The following is a 13,949-nucleotide window of genomic DNA, read 5'->3' on the forward strand; positions in this document are numbered from 1 at the left end:
CTCACTTTGTAGACCAGGCTGGCCTCGAACTCAGAAATCCGCCTGCCTCTGCCTCCCGAGTGCTGGGATTAAAGGCGTGCGCCACCACGCCCGGCTCTCAGTTTTATTCTAAATGGAGAGAAGAAGAAACCTGCATTCCTCCAGGTAGATGTGAGGGTCAAGTGAGAAAATAGTCTGGAAGGCATATTGTAGGAATGGTGAACTTTAAATAAAACTTTATTTGAGACCTGCTCCAGCACGGCACCCCTGCAGGGACACTGTACCTAGGACTTATCAAGGACTTGTCAAGGCCTCCCAGCGCCGAGTCAGCCCAAAGGCGGCCAAGAAGTCTCTCTCTTGTTTCAAGAAGAAAAGCTGACACCCAGGAACTTGCACACAGCCCATCCTGAGGTTAAGGTCGTGGAAGGACTGGACTTCCACCCTAACCCTTCCTGGGACAGACTTAAGGTGTCCCTTGTAGCAACTGTGAGGTTCCAGTACCTGCCCCAAGTCAGGGTGAGGACAGGATGCTGGATGATGTCACCCTGAGACATAGAAAATGCTATGCTAGACTGATCTCCAGCACCCATTCAGCCCTACAGGCCACGCCCAGCTCACTCGGAGCAGGAAGGACCTGCAGCAGGAGCAGTGAATAAAGAAATAAAAAGGAAAAAAGCGGACATGACTGATCCTGGGTATGGTGGAGGAGAACATTTATTCTAGGTATGCAAGAGAACATAGCCAGAGACAGGCAGTGAATAAAGAAATAAAAAGGAAAGGAGCGGACATGACTGATCCTGGGTATGGTGGAGGAGAACATTTATTCTAGGTATGCAAGAGAACATAGCCAGAGACAGACAGACACGTCCTGAATGGTCTGGTCACATCCCTGAACCTTGTGAGGAGCAGGGAACCAAGTACAACAGCCAGCAGGACAAAGGCGCACAGGATACAAAAGAGGACAGGTAACCAAAATGTCTGGATTATAAGGGGGAGAGCCTCTGGGGGAAGGGCAACCCAGCCCTTGGGCTGGAAAGTTCAGGGCAGAGGTGTGGTGTGCCAGCCACACCCTGTAACAGGTAGGGACTGAGGCGGGAAGAACCTGGAGGCAGGTCTGTTTCGATATGTTAAATACGCACCCAAGCTGTTTGTCCCAGCTTTGAAATTTAACAGACAGCAGGTTTGTTCCAATGTGTACCCTTGTCCTCCCTCCCCCAACCTAAAATAAACACCAGCCCTCTGCTGAGATTAAAAGTGTCCCCACAAAGTCAACTGGAGAGAGGAGGGGGTTACTTTGACTCTGTGAGGGTGCAGTCTTTCACAGCAGGAAAGGCTTGCTGGTCACATGGCAGCCACAGCCACAAACCAGAGGTGTGGACTGCTAATGCACAGCTCACGGAATTTCTCTCTCTCTTTTTTTTTTTTTTTGGTTTTTTCGAGACAGGGTTTCTCTGTATAGCCCTGGCTATCCTGGACCTCACTTTGTAGACCAGGCTGGCCTCGAACTCAGAAATCCACCTGCCTCTGCCTCCCGAGTGCTGGGATTAAAGGGGAGCACCACCATTGCCTGGCTTAAATATTGTTAAACAGACTAGACAGAGAGGACTTTAGCAAACAGAGGTGCTTGTACACAGGCCAGGACACTCATGTGCACCATTATGGAGGTGCAGAAAATGTTGGAAAGGGCAAATCCTGTAGTTTCCTAGAGATTACTTTACGAGGATTTATGTGTAAGCTAGGGACCATGTATAGATTATCCTGAGTTCATGAAGAGGCCATAGTTTATAAACCCAAGGAGGGGAAGCCCTAGGGGCCATCTTGCCCAATTTGTTCTTTTTCAGGTGGGAAAAACCACGGCTTTCCTAGAGCAGGAGAATGAGTCACCAGGTCACAGCCAGTCAGGTCTAGCACTTGTTCCTCTTTGTTGTCTGTCTCAGTCCATTCAGACTGTGGCACCTCACTCTCCTCTCCCAAAAGCTCATGTCATCTACTCATGTACAATAGATCTGTTGCACCCTAAGAGTCTTATATGATTTTGGCATCAGAATTTAAACATTGATGACAAGCCATGCCTGGTGGCACACACCTTTAATCCCAGTGCTTGGGAGGGTGAGACAGGCGGATCTCTGTGAGTTTGAAACCGGCCTGGTCTACAGAGCAAGTTCTAGACCAGCCAGAGCTACAAACGAAGACCCTGTCTTAAAAAAACAAAACACACAAACAGAAGCCACCATCTTAGGGGAGTACATCTCGGTCAGTTATGGGTGAGAGTCAAGAGGGTCCATCCTGAGCAAACTACACTTCAGCTGAAATGGAGCAACCAGCAAGCACTGGGGTTTTAACGTCCTGTGTGTGGTAGGAGTAGTGTGGACTGTTCCATTCCAAAGGAGCAAACTGGGGAAGAAGAAATGAGTGACGGGTCTTGAGTCAGTCAAAGACCACTTTGGACTCAATATTTTGCCCTTCAGGCTCACCAGGGCTCACATCCTGCATAACAGCTTTGGGTAACCTTGCCCTCTTGTCTTTGCTCTGAGTAGCCTAGACCACAACCCTCACAGGTTGGAGTTGCCTGGCTGTGGCTCCTCCAGACAAGAATGGTCCTCTACACCCGTGGGTGCACTGGTCTGGAGTCTCCAGGTGCCCGATTCCCTGATGCAGTAGGTGCTCTCTGCATTGGCTTCCACCCCCACACAGTTCTCCTTCCAGGGGCCACCAAGCTCTGAGGCGTCCTTTGAAATCCAGGTGGAAGTAACCACACCCACACAGCTTTGCTTGGCACAGAGCAATCATTTTAGGAACCAGTGGAGCCGCACCTGGGGTGACTGATGAGCATGGAGCTGGAGTTCTGGAAGCAAAGGCCTCAACATGAACCAGGGCTGGGCAGTGGGGGGCTCTTCCTTTGGTAGGGTCCTGTCCTTCAGGCCCTCTCTGTGGCCCTGTGACAGAAGTGGAGCTCCCTCTCTATATGAAGTCTGAGACGACTTGAAACCATTATCTCATTGTCTTGGACAATGGGCTCTTTATACAGTTGACTAATCGCCATTGTTTTGATGAATAACACCTGGCCTTCCTTGGGCTGGGCTAACTGATCCTTGTAAATCTCCTTATCAGGCAAACCTCCGCTCCACCTGGGTTCTCTCCACCACAGTTTTCTCATGGGTTTCTTCCCGACAGGAATAGGCTGAAAAAACTTAAAACTTTTACATGTTCCTTATTTAAAAAAAAAACAAACAAATATTTTATTTTAAAATATTTCTCTTTGGGCCAGTGAAGTTGCTCAGTGAGTAAGGTACCTGTCACCAAGCCCGATGACCTGAGTTTGATTCCCTGGGATCCATATGGTGGGAGGAGAGAATTGACTCCTGCAAGCTGTCTATACATACACACTCACACAAACACACACACACACACACACACACACAGAGACAGAGAGGAAAGAGAAGACAAGGAAGGAATCAGAGACAGACACAGAGACAGACACACACACATTTACATTTCACTGTGTTGAGAGGGACAGACTCCTTCATCAGCGTTGTGCGTAGACATTTTCTTAGCTAGATATCCAGTCTCATCACTCACAAGTCTGGCCTTCCGTAAGACACTAGCACATGAACAAAATTCAGTGACATTCTATGCTGCTATTTTATTACAAGAATGGTAATAAAGTACTTCCGCTGATCGATGCCACATTCCTCGGTTCTGTCTGCAAACCTCATCAGAATGGCGGGTCGCCACCTGTATTTCTACTCGAGTTCTATCCAGAACCACTTAGATACTTTCAGGGTGCTGAGACTCCCCTCCCCAGAACCATTTTCTGTGGCTCACTTATGACATTGAAGACTAATCCCAGCATGCATTTCACAGCTCATCTGCCTCAGCCCCTTACCTACTTCCGAACCCACTCCCATGGTTTTTGCTTTTGGTTTGTTGGGGTTTTTTGGTGACAGCATCACCTCACTCAGTACAAACATCCTATGTTGGGTTCTTCAAGCAACTATGTAACAAAATACCACAAACGGGTACTTATTTCTTATACTTCTCAAGGCTGAGAAATTCAAAATCAAGGCACTAGGAGACTTGTCTGGGGAGGAACTTGCTTTGTAGATAGTGGTCTTCTTGTGTAACTGAAAGGCTTCTGTTTGGGGTTTACCAGCACGTGGAGGCAGATCGTCTTTTTGGGTAAGAGACTTATTAGAAGAATTATTAGTGCCATAGATATACATAAAAGTAGACATTGCAAGGGTTTTAAAGAGAATTTAGACCTACAAGGGCTAAGTAATCTCTTTTGTAGGTTTTAGAGGAGATAGAGTGGTCCCATGCTATGTGATTGACAAGTAGCCCATAGTACATTCTTGGAATCTGGCTGTCTCTGATTCCCCGGTGGTAGGGGAAGGGGAAAGATTTGGTCCTTTAGTTAATATGTGTGTCTATCATATGGGATGGGCTGCCTAAAGTCCCAGATTACTTAGGGTGCTTATAAAGCTTCCCTATGATTTATGTGTGGTATATAGGATCCTTCTATGTAGCTCTGGCTGCCCTGGAACTCACCAAGGTCTATGTGTCCCCATCTCATATCTGCGATTAAAAGCATGTACCACCAAGCCTGGATAAACTGTAGGACTTTAAAAGATAATGCAGATTGATGCCTGGACTTCGGGCATGGGTCAGTTGGTAAAGTGCTCGCTGCATAAGCGCAAAGACCTAGGTCCAAGTCCCCAAGCTCTCTCACATTGAAGCCACGAATCTCTGATTTCTGCACTAGGGAAAAGGAGACAGGAAGAGCTTGCAGGCATCCAGTTTAGCAGAATCCAGAGTTCTAGGTTCAGTGAGTGATCTTGTCTCAAAATATAAGGCAGAGAGCACTTGAGACAGACATTTGACACTGATCTCTTGTTTCTACGTGCATGTGTGCACAAATGAACACACATGCAGAGTGAGGGTTGGTACAAATGGAGAATACTTCATGCGATCAGACATTGGGTCGGGATAGCTTCCAAGTGGGCAGAACCAGGAGCAGGGACAATCACTCTTAGTTGAGTCCAGGACAGTTTGGAATTTGTCACCTGGTGATCTACACGGCAAGCACATATTGGAGGGGCCCATGATAGTGATGGACTGGTGTGCCTCACTGTAGTCCGTGGCTTCTCCTTTCATGAATCGTGTGTGAGGGAATTGTTGTTATTCATTGGTCTGGTGACTGCAATTAATTCTCAGGAGATTATTTTTTTTATTAATGCAAATAATTCACTTATCGTTCTCTGCCTTCTGGATGTGCCTTCGGGACAGATGGTAGTTGTTCATATGTACAAACAAGATACCAAGTCAGGGACTGGAAAGCTGAGTTCAATCCCTGAAACAAACATGTTTGGAAAGAGAGAACTGACTCCAGCAAGTAGACCTCTGACTTCTGCCTGTGTGTCATGGGCATTGTGCCCCATCATCACCAACTAACTAACTAGCTAGATGCCAGGTCATGTACCTTACATTCATACTGCTGCTCTATCTGAAATGTGATTCACAATGGGGCACAGCCTGCTCTTTACAGAAAAAAAGAGTAATATCTAGGGTAATGAGGGACCTGGGCCTAGAGCACAGACAGAGGCCGTTCTGGGATCAGCCTCGTTCTGATTCTTTATTTGGAGCTTCAACAGAAAGAACACAGAAGTGAAGCCAGCACTAGGTTCTGGTTAGACCAAGCTCCAGACAGGGCAAGGGAGATCTGACTTTCCAGACAATGTGAGAGTCAGCTGTAGGACCTGCACCCGTGAGCCAGGCCTCAGGACAAACAAAACTAACTGGGCCTGGCCCTCCCCGCCGGTGTCTTCCAGAGTGTCCGGAGGAGAACTGTTTGATTTCCTGGCCCAGAAGGAGTCGTTAAGTGAGGAGGAAGCCACCAGCTTCATTAAGCAGATCCTGGATGGGGTGAATTACCTTCACACAAAGAAAATTGCTCACTTTGATCTCAAGGTCAGTACAGCGGGTAAAGGGCAAGCTTTTATTTATTTATTTATTTATTTATTTATTTATTTATTTAATGAGGAGGAAGGGACCCTGTGCCCTTGCCACTGCTAGGAAGGGTCTAGTGCCCACAGGCCCACTCCGCACACCTTCAACCCCAATTCCGACCTCGGGGCAAGGAATGGCCTGTTGCATGTGTCCACCTCAGTTTCACTTCTTCTATCAGGTCCTCCTCACGTGGGACAGACTGCAAGAAGCTCTTTGAACACTTTATCTCTTCCAGGGAGTAGGTGGTGAGGCATAAAAAAAAAAAAAAAAAAAAAAAAAGAAAAGAAAAGAAAAAAGAAACTTGAAACAGAACTCATTTCACCAGAGGAAAGTTACTGGCGAGAGAGAGCCAAACCCTGAGGGGGCGGAACTAGCAGGATTTGCAGAATTGCTGAGCTTAGCTGATACTCCAGACCTAGCACAGCGTGGCCTTCTGTGTCTCCTCAGTGGAGGTGACAGATCTTGGAGCCCAAGGACCATTGGCTGCCTGCTCCTCCCTCACCCCAAACTGGAGCCACAAGACTGCTTCCAGGGCCCACTGATCATTTGTGGTAACTGGGGTTCAGGGTTGAGAAAGTTCATCGTGGCCATGTTTAACTGTGTGTATGCTGAGGTCAAGGCAGAAGGACTGGCTCCCTCAGTAACTGAGCTCAGGCACAGAAACTGAGGGGCCTTCGTTCGCAGAGCTGACTCACTGAAGTCCCTTCACCTTGTGAAGAGATCCCTGTTTGTAGGAGGACGCCCGCACACTATTGGCAGCTATTGCTTCTTTATTTTGCTTTTGAGTCACACTCTTATGTACCTCAGGCTGACCTCAAACTTGTTGGCCTTGAATTCTTGATTCTCCTGCCTCTGCTTCCCACATGCCAGGCTTACAGGTGTGCACCACCACAACTGTCTGTCTGTCTGTCTGTCTGCCCAGTCTTCTCTGCAGAAACCCCTGTGCTGTTTTGTGCACCATGCTCAGCATTTTTTCCTGGGCTTAACTCTTTTCTTTCTTCCTTTCTTCCTTCCTTCCTTTCTTTCTTTCTTTCTTTCTTTCTTTCTTTCTTTTTGTTTCTGTTTTTGGAGACAGGGTTTTTTTTTTATGCAACTCTGAATGTCCTAGAACTCCCTCTGTAGACTAGGCTGACCCCAAATTCAGAGAGATAGATACCTGTCTCTGCCTCCAAAGTGCTGGGAATTAAAAGTGTGCTCTACCACCCACCTGGCTAGTTTTTCTTCAGAGATTTGTGCAGGAGACAGAAAAGAATGATCAGCCATTCTAAGAGTTGTGACAGAGGGAAGCACTGGTAGGTCGGGGATTGGGGTGGGGATAGTGGGGTTGGTGAGGAGCTGGTAAGCCCAAAGGACAGACCTTTAACTCATCCTGAAGTTATGAGAGAGAGTGTGTGTGTTAGTTAGTTGCTTGGAAAAGCTGCATTTGATTTTTCTAAAGAATCAACAGGGATTTGCAGAGGGAGAGGACCATCTGAGGAAGACTTATATACTGTGTATATGATCTCAGTAACAACACAAGCCATCAATGAAGTACAGAGAAAGAATGTGTGTGCATGACTGGAGAAGAGGCTGGGAAGAGGTAGGAAGCAGTTGAGAGCAGCAAAGGCTGAGCCAAGGAGGCCTTTTACCCTGAGAGATACTGGGGACAGGGTAGCACACATATATTTCAGCTTGATCCCTCTGGCTGGGAAGATGGATGCAAAGGGGACAGCCGGGCAGCTGGAAGCCTAGCCAAAAGACTTATGCAGTAATCTAGGTAAGGGATGGTAAGGGACAGAGGTCAAGCTCTAATTGCTTAGGTGCTTAATTTCATGTGAAGGTAAGGAGGAGGTAGCATCCACAAGGACTCCACATTTTAGTTTGAGGGACTGATCCAGAGAGAACATGAAGTGAGTGCCTCCAGTCTCACAGCACTCACACAAGAATCCCTGTCCTAGCTCTTATCCCAGCACGAGCCCCTTCCTGATGCCAGTTATTGCAGGCTTTTAAAAGGATTTCTATGGGAGATGGCTTACAGAGTTCTCTCAGAGGTCCCAGTGGAGGGTGGGTTTGGACAAACTTTTGGGCAGTTGGATAGTGATACACCAGGCAGGTAATGGTCTAACTGGATTGCATCTGTGTTTCCTTCCTAATAATTCTACAGGCAGTTAACTTATTTTCTTGGGCCTTCACTGGCTCCTGGAGACTGCTTCCCTTTGTCTTTTCTCTAGTGGCTGATACAGATGGAAGGGTTTGCTCTGGTGAAGGGGGCCTGCATTGGAGTCAGCTGTATTGGGCTTTATGCTTGATTCTGCCAGACACCTGAAGACACCTGAACCTTGGTTTTTCAGCCCTGTTGTAGCTACCACCACTTACCTGGCAGAGTTGACATAAGAGGGGAGCAGCGCTCAGAGGCGCATGCAGAGTACGTGTTGTGCGCTGTTATTGTTGCCTCCCTTCCCAGAAGAGTAGAAAAGAAAACACAACTCTTATTACAATGTTTTGGGCTCTGCTAGACTAGGAAAACAAACTCTGGTAATGCAGAGAGCTGAGACTTGCTGTGTGGTGGGGTGACTGATGGGGCTATTTCTAGCCCTCAGACTGAGTCTGGACATTTTCCATGACCTAAAGGCAGTCTGAGTTTACCCTGGTACATGTAGGGCAAAGATGCTGCTAAGCCCATCCATCCTCCAGTATATAGACTCTGAACGTTCTGATTCTCCCTTCTCATGGGTTTCTTGGCCTAGGCCCAGATAGGCAACTTTGGGAAATAATGAGCAGCAAGGCCACAAATGGATTTTCCTCATGGCTAGGAGACACCTCCTATACCCAGAGTGTAGCTTTGAGTACTGTTATACTGAAAGCTTTCACTAGCTTTGGGGGATACAGTCAGCTGGTAGCCTAGAAGAGGTTTCTTGGTTCCATGTTGCTTTCTACCATCCGACATCCACTTGTTCTTGTTAGTTTTCCTCGTCTCTGGTGAGCTTCTGTTTCCCGCTACTTGCTTGTGTTCTGTTACTCCTCCACAAGAAAGATTTCCCTAATACACAGACGCTATGCCATCTCCAAACCCATCTATTACCTTTTCTCTGGGTCCTCTTTCCTGCTTGAAGGAGCTATAGCTTAGAAGGGTTAGCTGTTTGCTCTACCCTTGTGATATGAATGGCTTCTTGGGAAGCTGTCTTAGTTACCATGACCAAGGCAACTCAAGGGAGAAAGGGTTTATATCTCAGCTCACAGTTCAAGGGAACAGTCCATCATGGAGTCACATGGCAGCAGGAGCGTGAAGATGGTGGGCATTGCATATAGTCAAGAAAGAGAGAGGGGGAAATGCATGTTTGCACTAGGCTGATTCTCCATTGTATAGAGTTCTGTTCAGGGAAGGGTCCCACTCACAATAAATACAGGTCTCTCCACATCCATAAACATGAGGCTAATCCTCCACATGCATGCCCAGAGGCCCATCTTCCAGGTAATTCTAAAGACCAAGGGTGTGGGTTGCAACCCCTCTACTCTTCCCTTTCCCTTCCCAGGGCCTTCCTGCTCATTCTCTAAGAATTAACCAAGGCCTTTGTGTCTGTTACCCTCTGTGCAAACTTCTGTTCAAAGTGTTTTTCTTTTAGGACTTACTTTCTGCTGCACACTACCTGACATAGGATGAGTCACTCTGAGTGGATGAGTGAGCACATGAATGCACACCTTAGTGACAACCAGACAGACCCTTAGATGCCATGGAACCCAGCATCTTTTCATGGGTTATAAGGCAGAGGGTGCAGCTAGCTCAGGAGTGTGCACATTTATTGAAGATCTATTATAATCCAGGAGAAACACTTAAATAATGTGATATAGTCCCTGCCTTCCAGGAGCCTAGTGTCTTCAGGGAGATGGACACAGTGAGGCTTGGTGAGGAGGCCATATGAAATAAAGCCTAATAGGAACTCTCTAATCATGCCCACCTCCAAGGAGTAAGTTCTTAGCCTCAGGCAAAGTGACCTTCCATGTGTTATAGAACTGGACACAGATTTGAATAGGTTAGAGTAGAAGAATAAGGGCTGTTACCCTCTTGGAAGGGACATGGACTGACTGCCTGTTGGTATCAGGAACCATCAGGCAAGATGCCCATAGGGAAATAGGCCTCAAGAACCATTCAGAAACCTCACTTTTGTGTATCGTCTCAGTACAAATAGAGGCCTTGTAGAGGGTGTTTGTATATGATCTTGTATACTTAGTTTATTTGAGAGAGTTTCTCCTCTGAGTTGGGATGTATCCTTTCCTCTCTGTACCAACCAAATCTAGCCTGAGAACTCTGAGATAGAAGGTAGTCTTCAGGACTGATGGTATATTAAAGCAAAAATAATAAATTATAAGGAATGATTAAATTGATATATAATCCAGATGTTCAAGACTCTGAGGAGGCTTTTAGTTTTTATGAACATGAGTAAGAGGGTAAATTTCAGAGCCAGGAATGCCCCCAGAACCCAAGCTTTTAAGCTCCTTTATGCCCAGAATCATCCTCAGTGCTGCCCTACACTCATGGTGTGATAGAGACTGCTGGGCAAGCTTTCATAAGGGTGGTCACGGCAACATTTAAGGGCATAGTACTCTCTAGAATCCAGCATGCTTACACCTCTTTTTCCTCATTTGATCCTCATGGCAGCAGAAGGTGATGTCATATTTTTACAAACCAAATACTTGGGATTCAAAGAGATTAAGTAACCGCTCAAGATCACACAAGTATCAGATGACAACTCAGCACTTGTTATTCATACAGCTAATCCAACGTCTGGGCTGGGCTATACATTTTGTTTTGGTTTTCTGAGACAAGGGCCATATAGCCAAAGATGACTGTGGACACCTGATCCTCCTGCTTATGTCTCCCGAGTGACAAGCTTGTGCCTGGTTTCTAGTCTTTTCCTTTCGTTTCTCTTCTTTTTTCTTTTCTTTTCTTTCCTCTCTTTCTCTTCTTTCCTCTTTCTTTCTTTCTTTCTTTCTTTCTTTCTTTCTTTCTTTCTTTCTTTCTTTCTTTCTTCTTCCTTCCTTCCTTCCTTCCTTCCTTCCTTCCTTTCTTCCTTTCTTTCCTTCCTTCTTTGGGCCAACATGTTCCCTATTTTTCAGTTGAGCAAACTAAACCAAAAATGCTGTCCTGTAGCCGTGGCTACTTTGTGGGTTCTTCTTTCTTCCACACTTCTTCACCCCTTTTCTCTCACTTTTTCAACCTCCTAACACTGGAGAGGAGAGAAAATAAGGATGGAGGGGAAAGGAGTCAACATTATCATTAACTACTTCCTGCTGATAAGAAGCCCCAAATACCTTAGGACAAGTTTGCCAGGATATCTAATTATTTCTTTTTCTCCCTCTCCCTCTCCCTCTCCCTCTCCCCNCTCCTCTCTAGACCTCCTCTCTTTCCCACCTCTCTTCACATGGCCATGACTGCGCTCTCTCTCTCTCTCTCTCTCTCTCTCTCTCTCTCTCTCTCTCCTCCTCCTTCTTCTTCTTCTTCTTCTTCTTCTTCTTCTTCTTCTTCTTCTTCTTCTTCCTCCTTCTCCTCCCCACTCCTCCTTCTTCTGTATCTTCACTTCTCTTCCTCCACAGCAGAACAGAGAAAGAATAGGCAGTGATTTCCTTTCCTGTTTTTTTCCCAACAAGGGCAAGGGCAAGAGGTCAGAGCCACACAGTGGTCCCTCTGCTGGTGACTAGGTGGAGGCTGTGGTTTGACAAATCTAAGGGCAGCTGAGTTCCACCCTTCCCTAAGCCACAGCTGTGGCTTTTCTAGGAAAAGCAGGGAGCTGGGGCGGCATACTGACTGAGGCACAGAGCCATGGTGAAATGCCTACTGTGCCAGCAGGCTGGGTGATCCCAAGGCTATGGCTGCATCAATTAGATGAAGAGAGGCATCTAAAGAGTAGGAGGCATGTAGGCTCAGCTCAAGCTCTGCTGTTGTTGGCTGAGCCGCCTTCAAGAACTCGTGACCTCTTACCTTGGTTTCTTCATCTGTGTGGCCTGAATCCTGACAGGACTGGCCTCATGCAGTGGATATCAAAAGAGATGAGGACCTTATAAACTGTTAAGTGATACAGGTTTTTTCTATACATTCTACATGACTTGCTAGCTAGATGCTGTGAGGAACGTTGGAAAGGGATACTAGTTTGGTTGTTTTTTTATTAACGTAGTGGGGAAAGCAAGAGTCATTTCCAGAAATCTAAGCATGGTGGCTCATCCCTGTCATTCGGAGTGCTCAGCAGGCTGAGGCAGGATCACCACGTGTTTTAGGCTAACCTGTACTACAGAGTGAGGGCCTTTCTCAAAATAAAACAAAATAAAACAAAACAAAACAAACAAACAAAAACAAATAACAACAACAGAAGACTTATCCCCAGAACACTTGGGCACAATAGTCCCATATCCTCCAAGATGCTCGGGGAGGAGAAAGGCTGGGCTGCAGGTTCAGCTGATAGCTCCTGGGACAGACAGGAGTTTGGTGTTGCCTGAAAGGATGGCAGATGATTAGGTCCTCATTCTGAGAGGGAAAGACTCAATGGGAGAGTCACACTGATGCCTACGGCCCACTTTGTACATCATGTTTGACCCTCCCAGTAAGTGTCTTGAGCAGTGGTTCTCAATTGGAGGTGGGGGGGTTGAATGACCATTCCATAGGGGTCACCTAAGACCATCAGAAAGCACAGATATTTACATTACAATTCATAATGGCAGCAACACTGCACCTATGAATTATCAACAAAAACAATTTTATGGTTGGAGGTCACCACAACACGAGGAGCTGTATTAAAGGGTTGCAGCATTAGGAAGCTTGGGGACCACTGCTCTAGAGGTAGCTTTTATTATTATCCCCTATTTATAGGGGAGAGACGGTAGGTAGCTTGCCCAGTATCAGACTGCTATTCATGACAACGTGGAAGATGAGCCCAGACTCCAAGGCCCTGTTAGCCATTATCCACGCCAGGTTCTTCCCTGAAAACAGGATGTGTGAGAAGTATACGTGGGACTGCGTTGGTTTGCTCATTTGCTTGTAACCAGTAACTGAATACCTAGTACAAGGCTGGCCGCTCTTGGATGCTTAGAGATAACAGTAAGAGGCAAGGACCCTGACTTCCTCCTGGGGCAATGTGGGCAGGACACGTAAGGAAGTGATTATCACGCTGGTGGTGTTCTGCTGGAGGCTGTGTAGTGATGACAGAGGCCCTGAGGTGGTAACCGTTAGTGTGTTGGAGGGATGGGTCACAGACATTCCTGTGTGGGTGTGGAGTCTGTGCAGTGAAGCAGGAGGGGAACTATTAGGATGGGGTTATCTGGCAGAATAAACTGCTGGTTGGGGTGGTGTTGGTGGAGGTAGTGGAGGTGAGGTGGGTGCTGAGCTGGCAGTAGGGGCCATGGGGCCAGGAAGTCTTTGGCAGACATAATGGGGGCTGGGCACGGGTGATACTGGAGGCTTGTGGGTCAGGGTTGTTTATGATGGACCAGTTTTGCTTTCTCAGGTTGCCCAGAGGTGTCTGACCAATCTGGGTCTGGACTTGCATTGCCCATGAAGTTTTCTTGTTCGAATAACACAAGCTCAGCCGGGCCTCAGCTTCACCTAGCAGCAAGCAGGCCAAACAAGGCACTTGTGATTCAGTGTACTTGAGCTCTGCCTCTTCTGCAACTCCTCGACTTCTCTGGGCTTCTCCACAACATGGCTGACTGACTGACCTCTGTGAGATCCCTTGTGACCCAGCATTGTGAGGCTGGAGCATAAAACAGGGTGGGGAAGGGAAATGGGAGGTGAAAGTGTGGGAAAGATGGTTTGTGAGAGCACATGTCCTTCCTGAACTCTGGTGATTGAACAGGGTGTCAAGTACCACTCCCAGAGGGGACCCTGAGCTTCTGTGGGCAGCTTAGCCAGTGTGCTACAGCCCCTTCACCCATGAACCTCTCTCTGAAGCCTCAGAACAATGCTCTGACCTATCAAGCATGTTTATGTGAGTCCACTG

General features: G+C 47.0%; 1 protein-coding gene across 1 annotated transcript in view; it reads left to right on the forward strand.

Moving 5' to 3' along the window:
• Dapk2 (death associated protein kinase 2) overlaps nucleotides 1-13,949 on the forward strand; it is a 113,002-nt gene that overhangs the window by 68,106 nt on the left and 30,947 nt on the right. The window contains exon 4 of the mRNA XM_021172263.1: nucleotides 5,808-5,946. Coding sequence (XP_021027922.1) covers nucleotides 5,808-5,946 — 139 coding nt within the window. The remainder of the gene's footprint in view (nucleotides 1-5,807; nucleotides 5,947-13,949) is intronic.

Source organism: Mus caroli, chromosome 9, assembly GCF_900094665.2.
Source record: "Mus caroli chromosome 9, CAROLI_EIJ_v1.1, whole genome shotgun sequence".
Taxonomy (NCBI): Eukaryota; Metazoa; Chordata; class Mammalia; order Rodentia; family Muridae; genus Mus; species Mus caroli.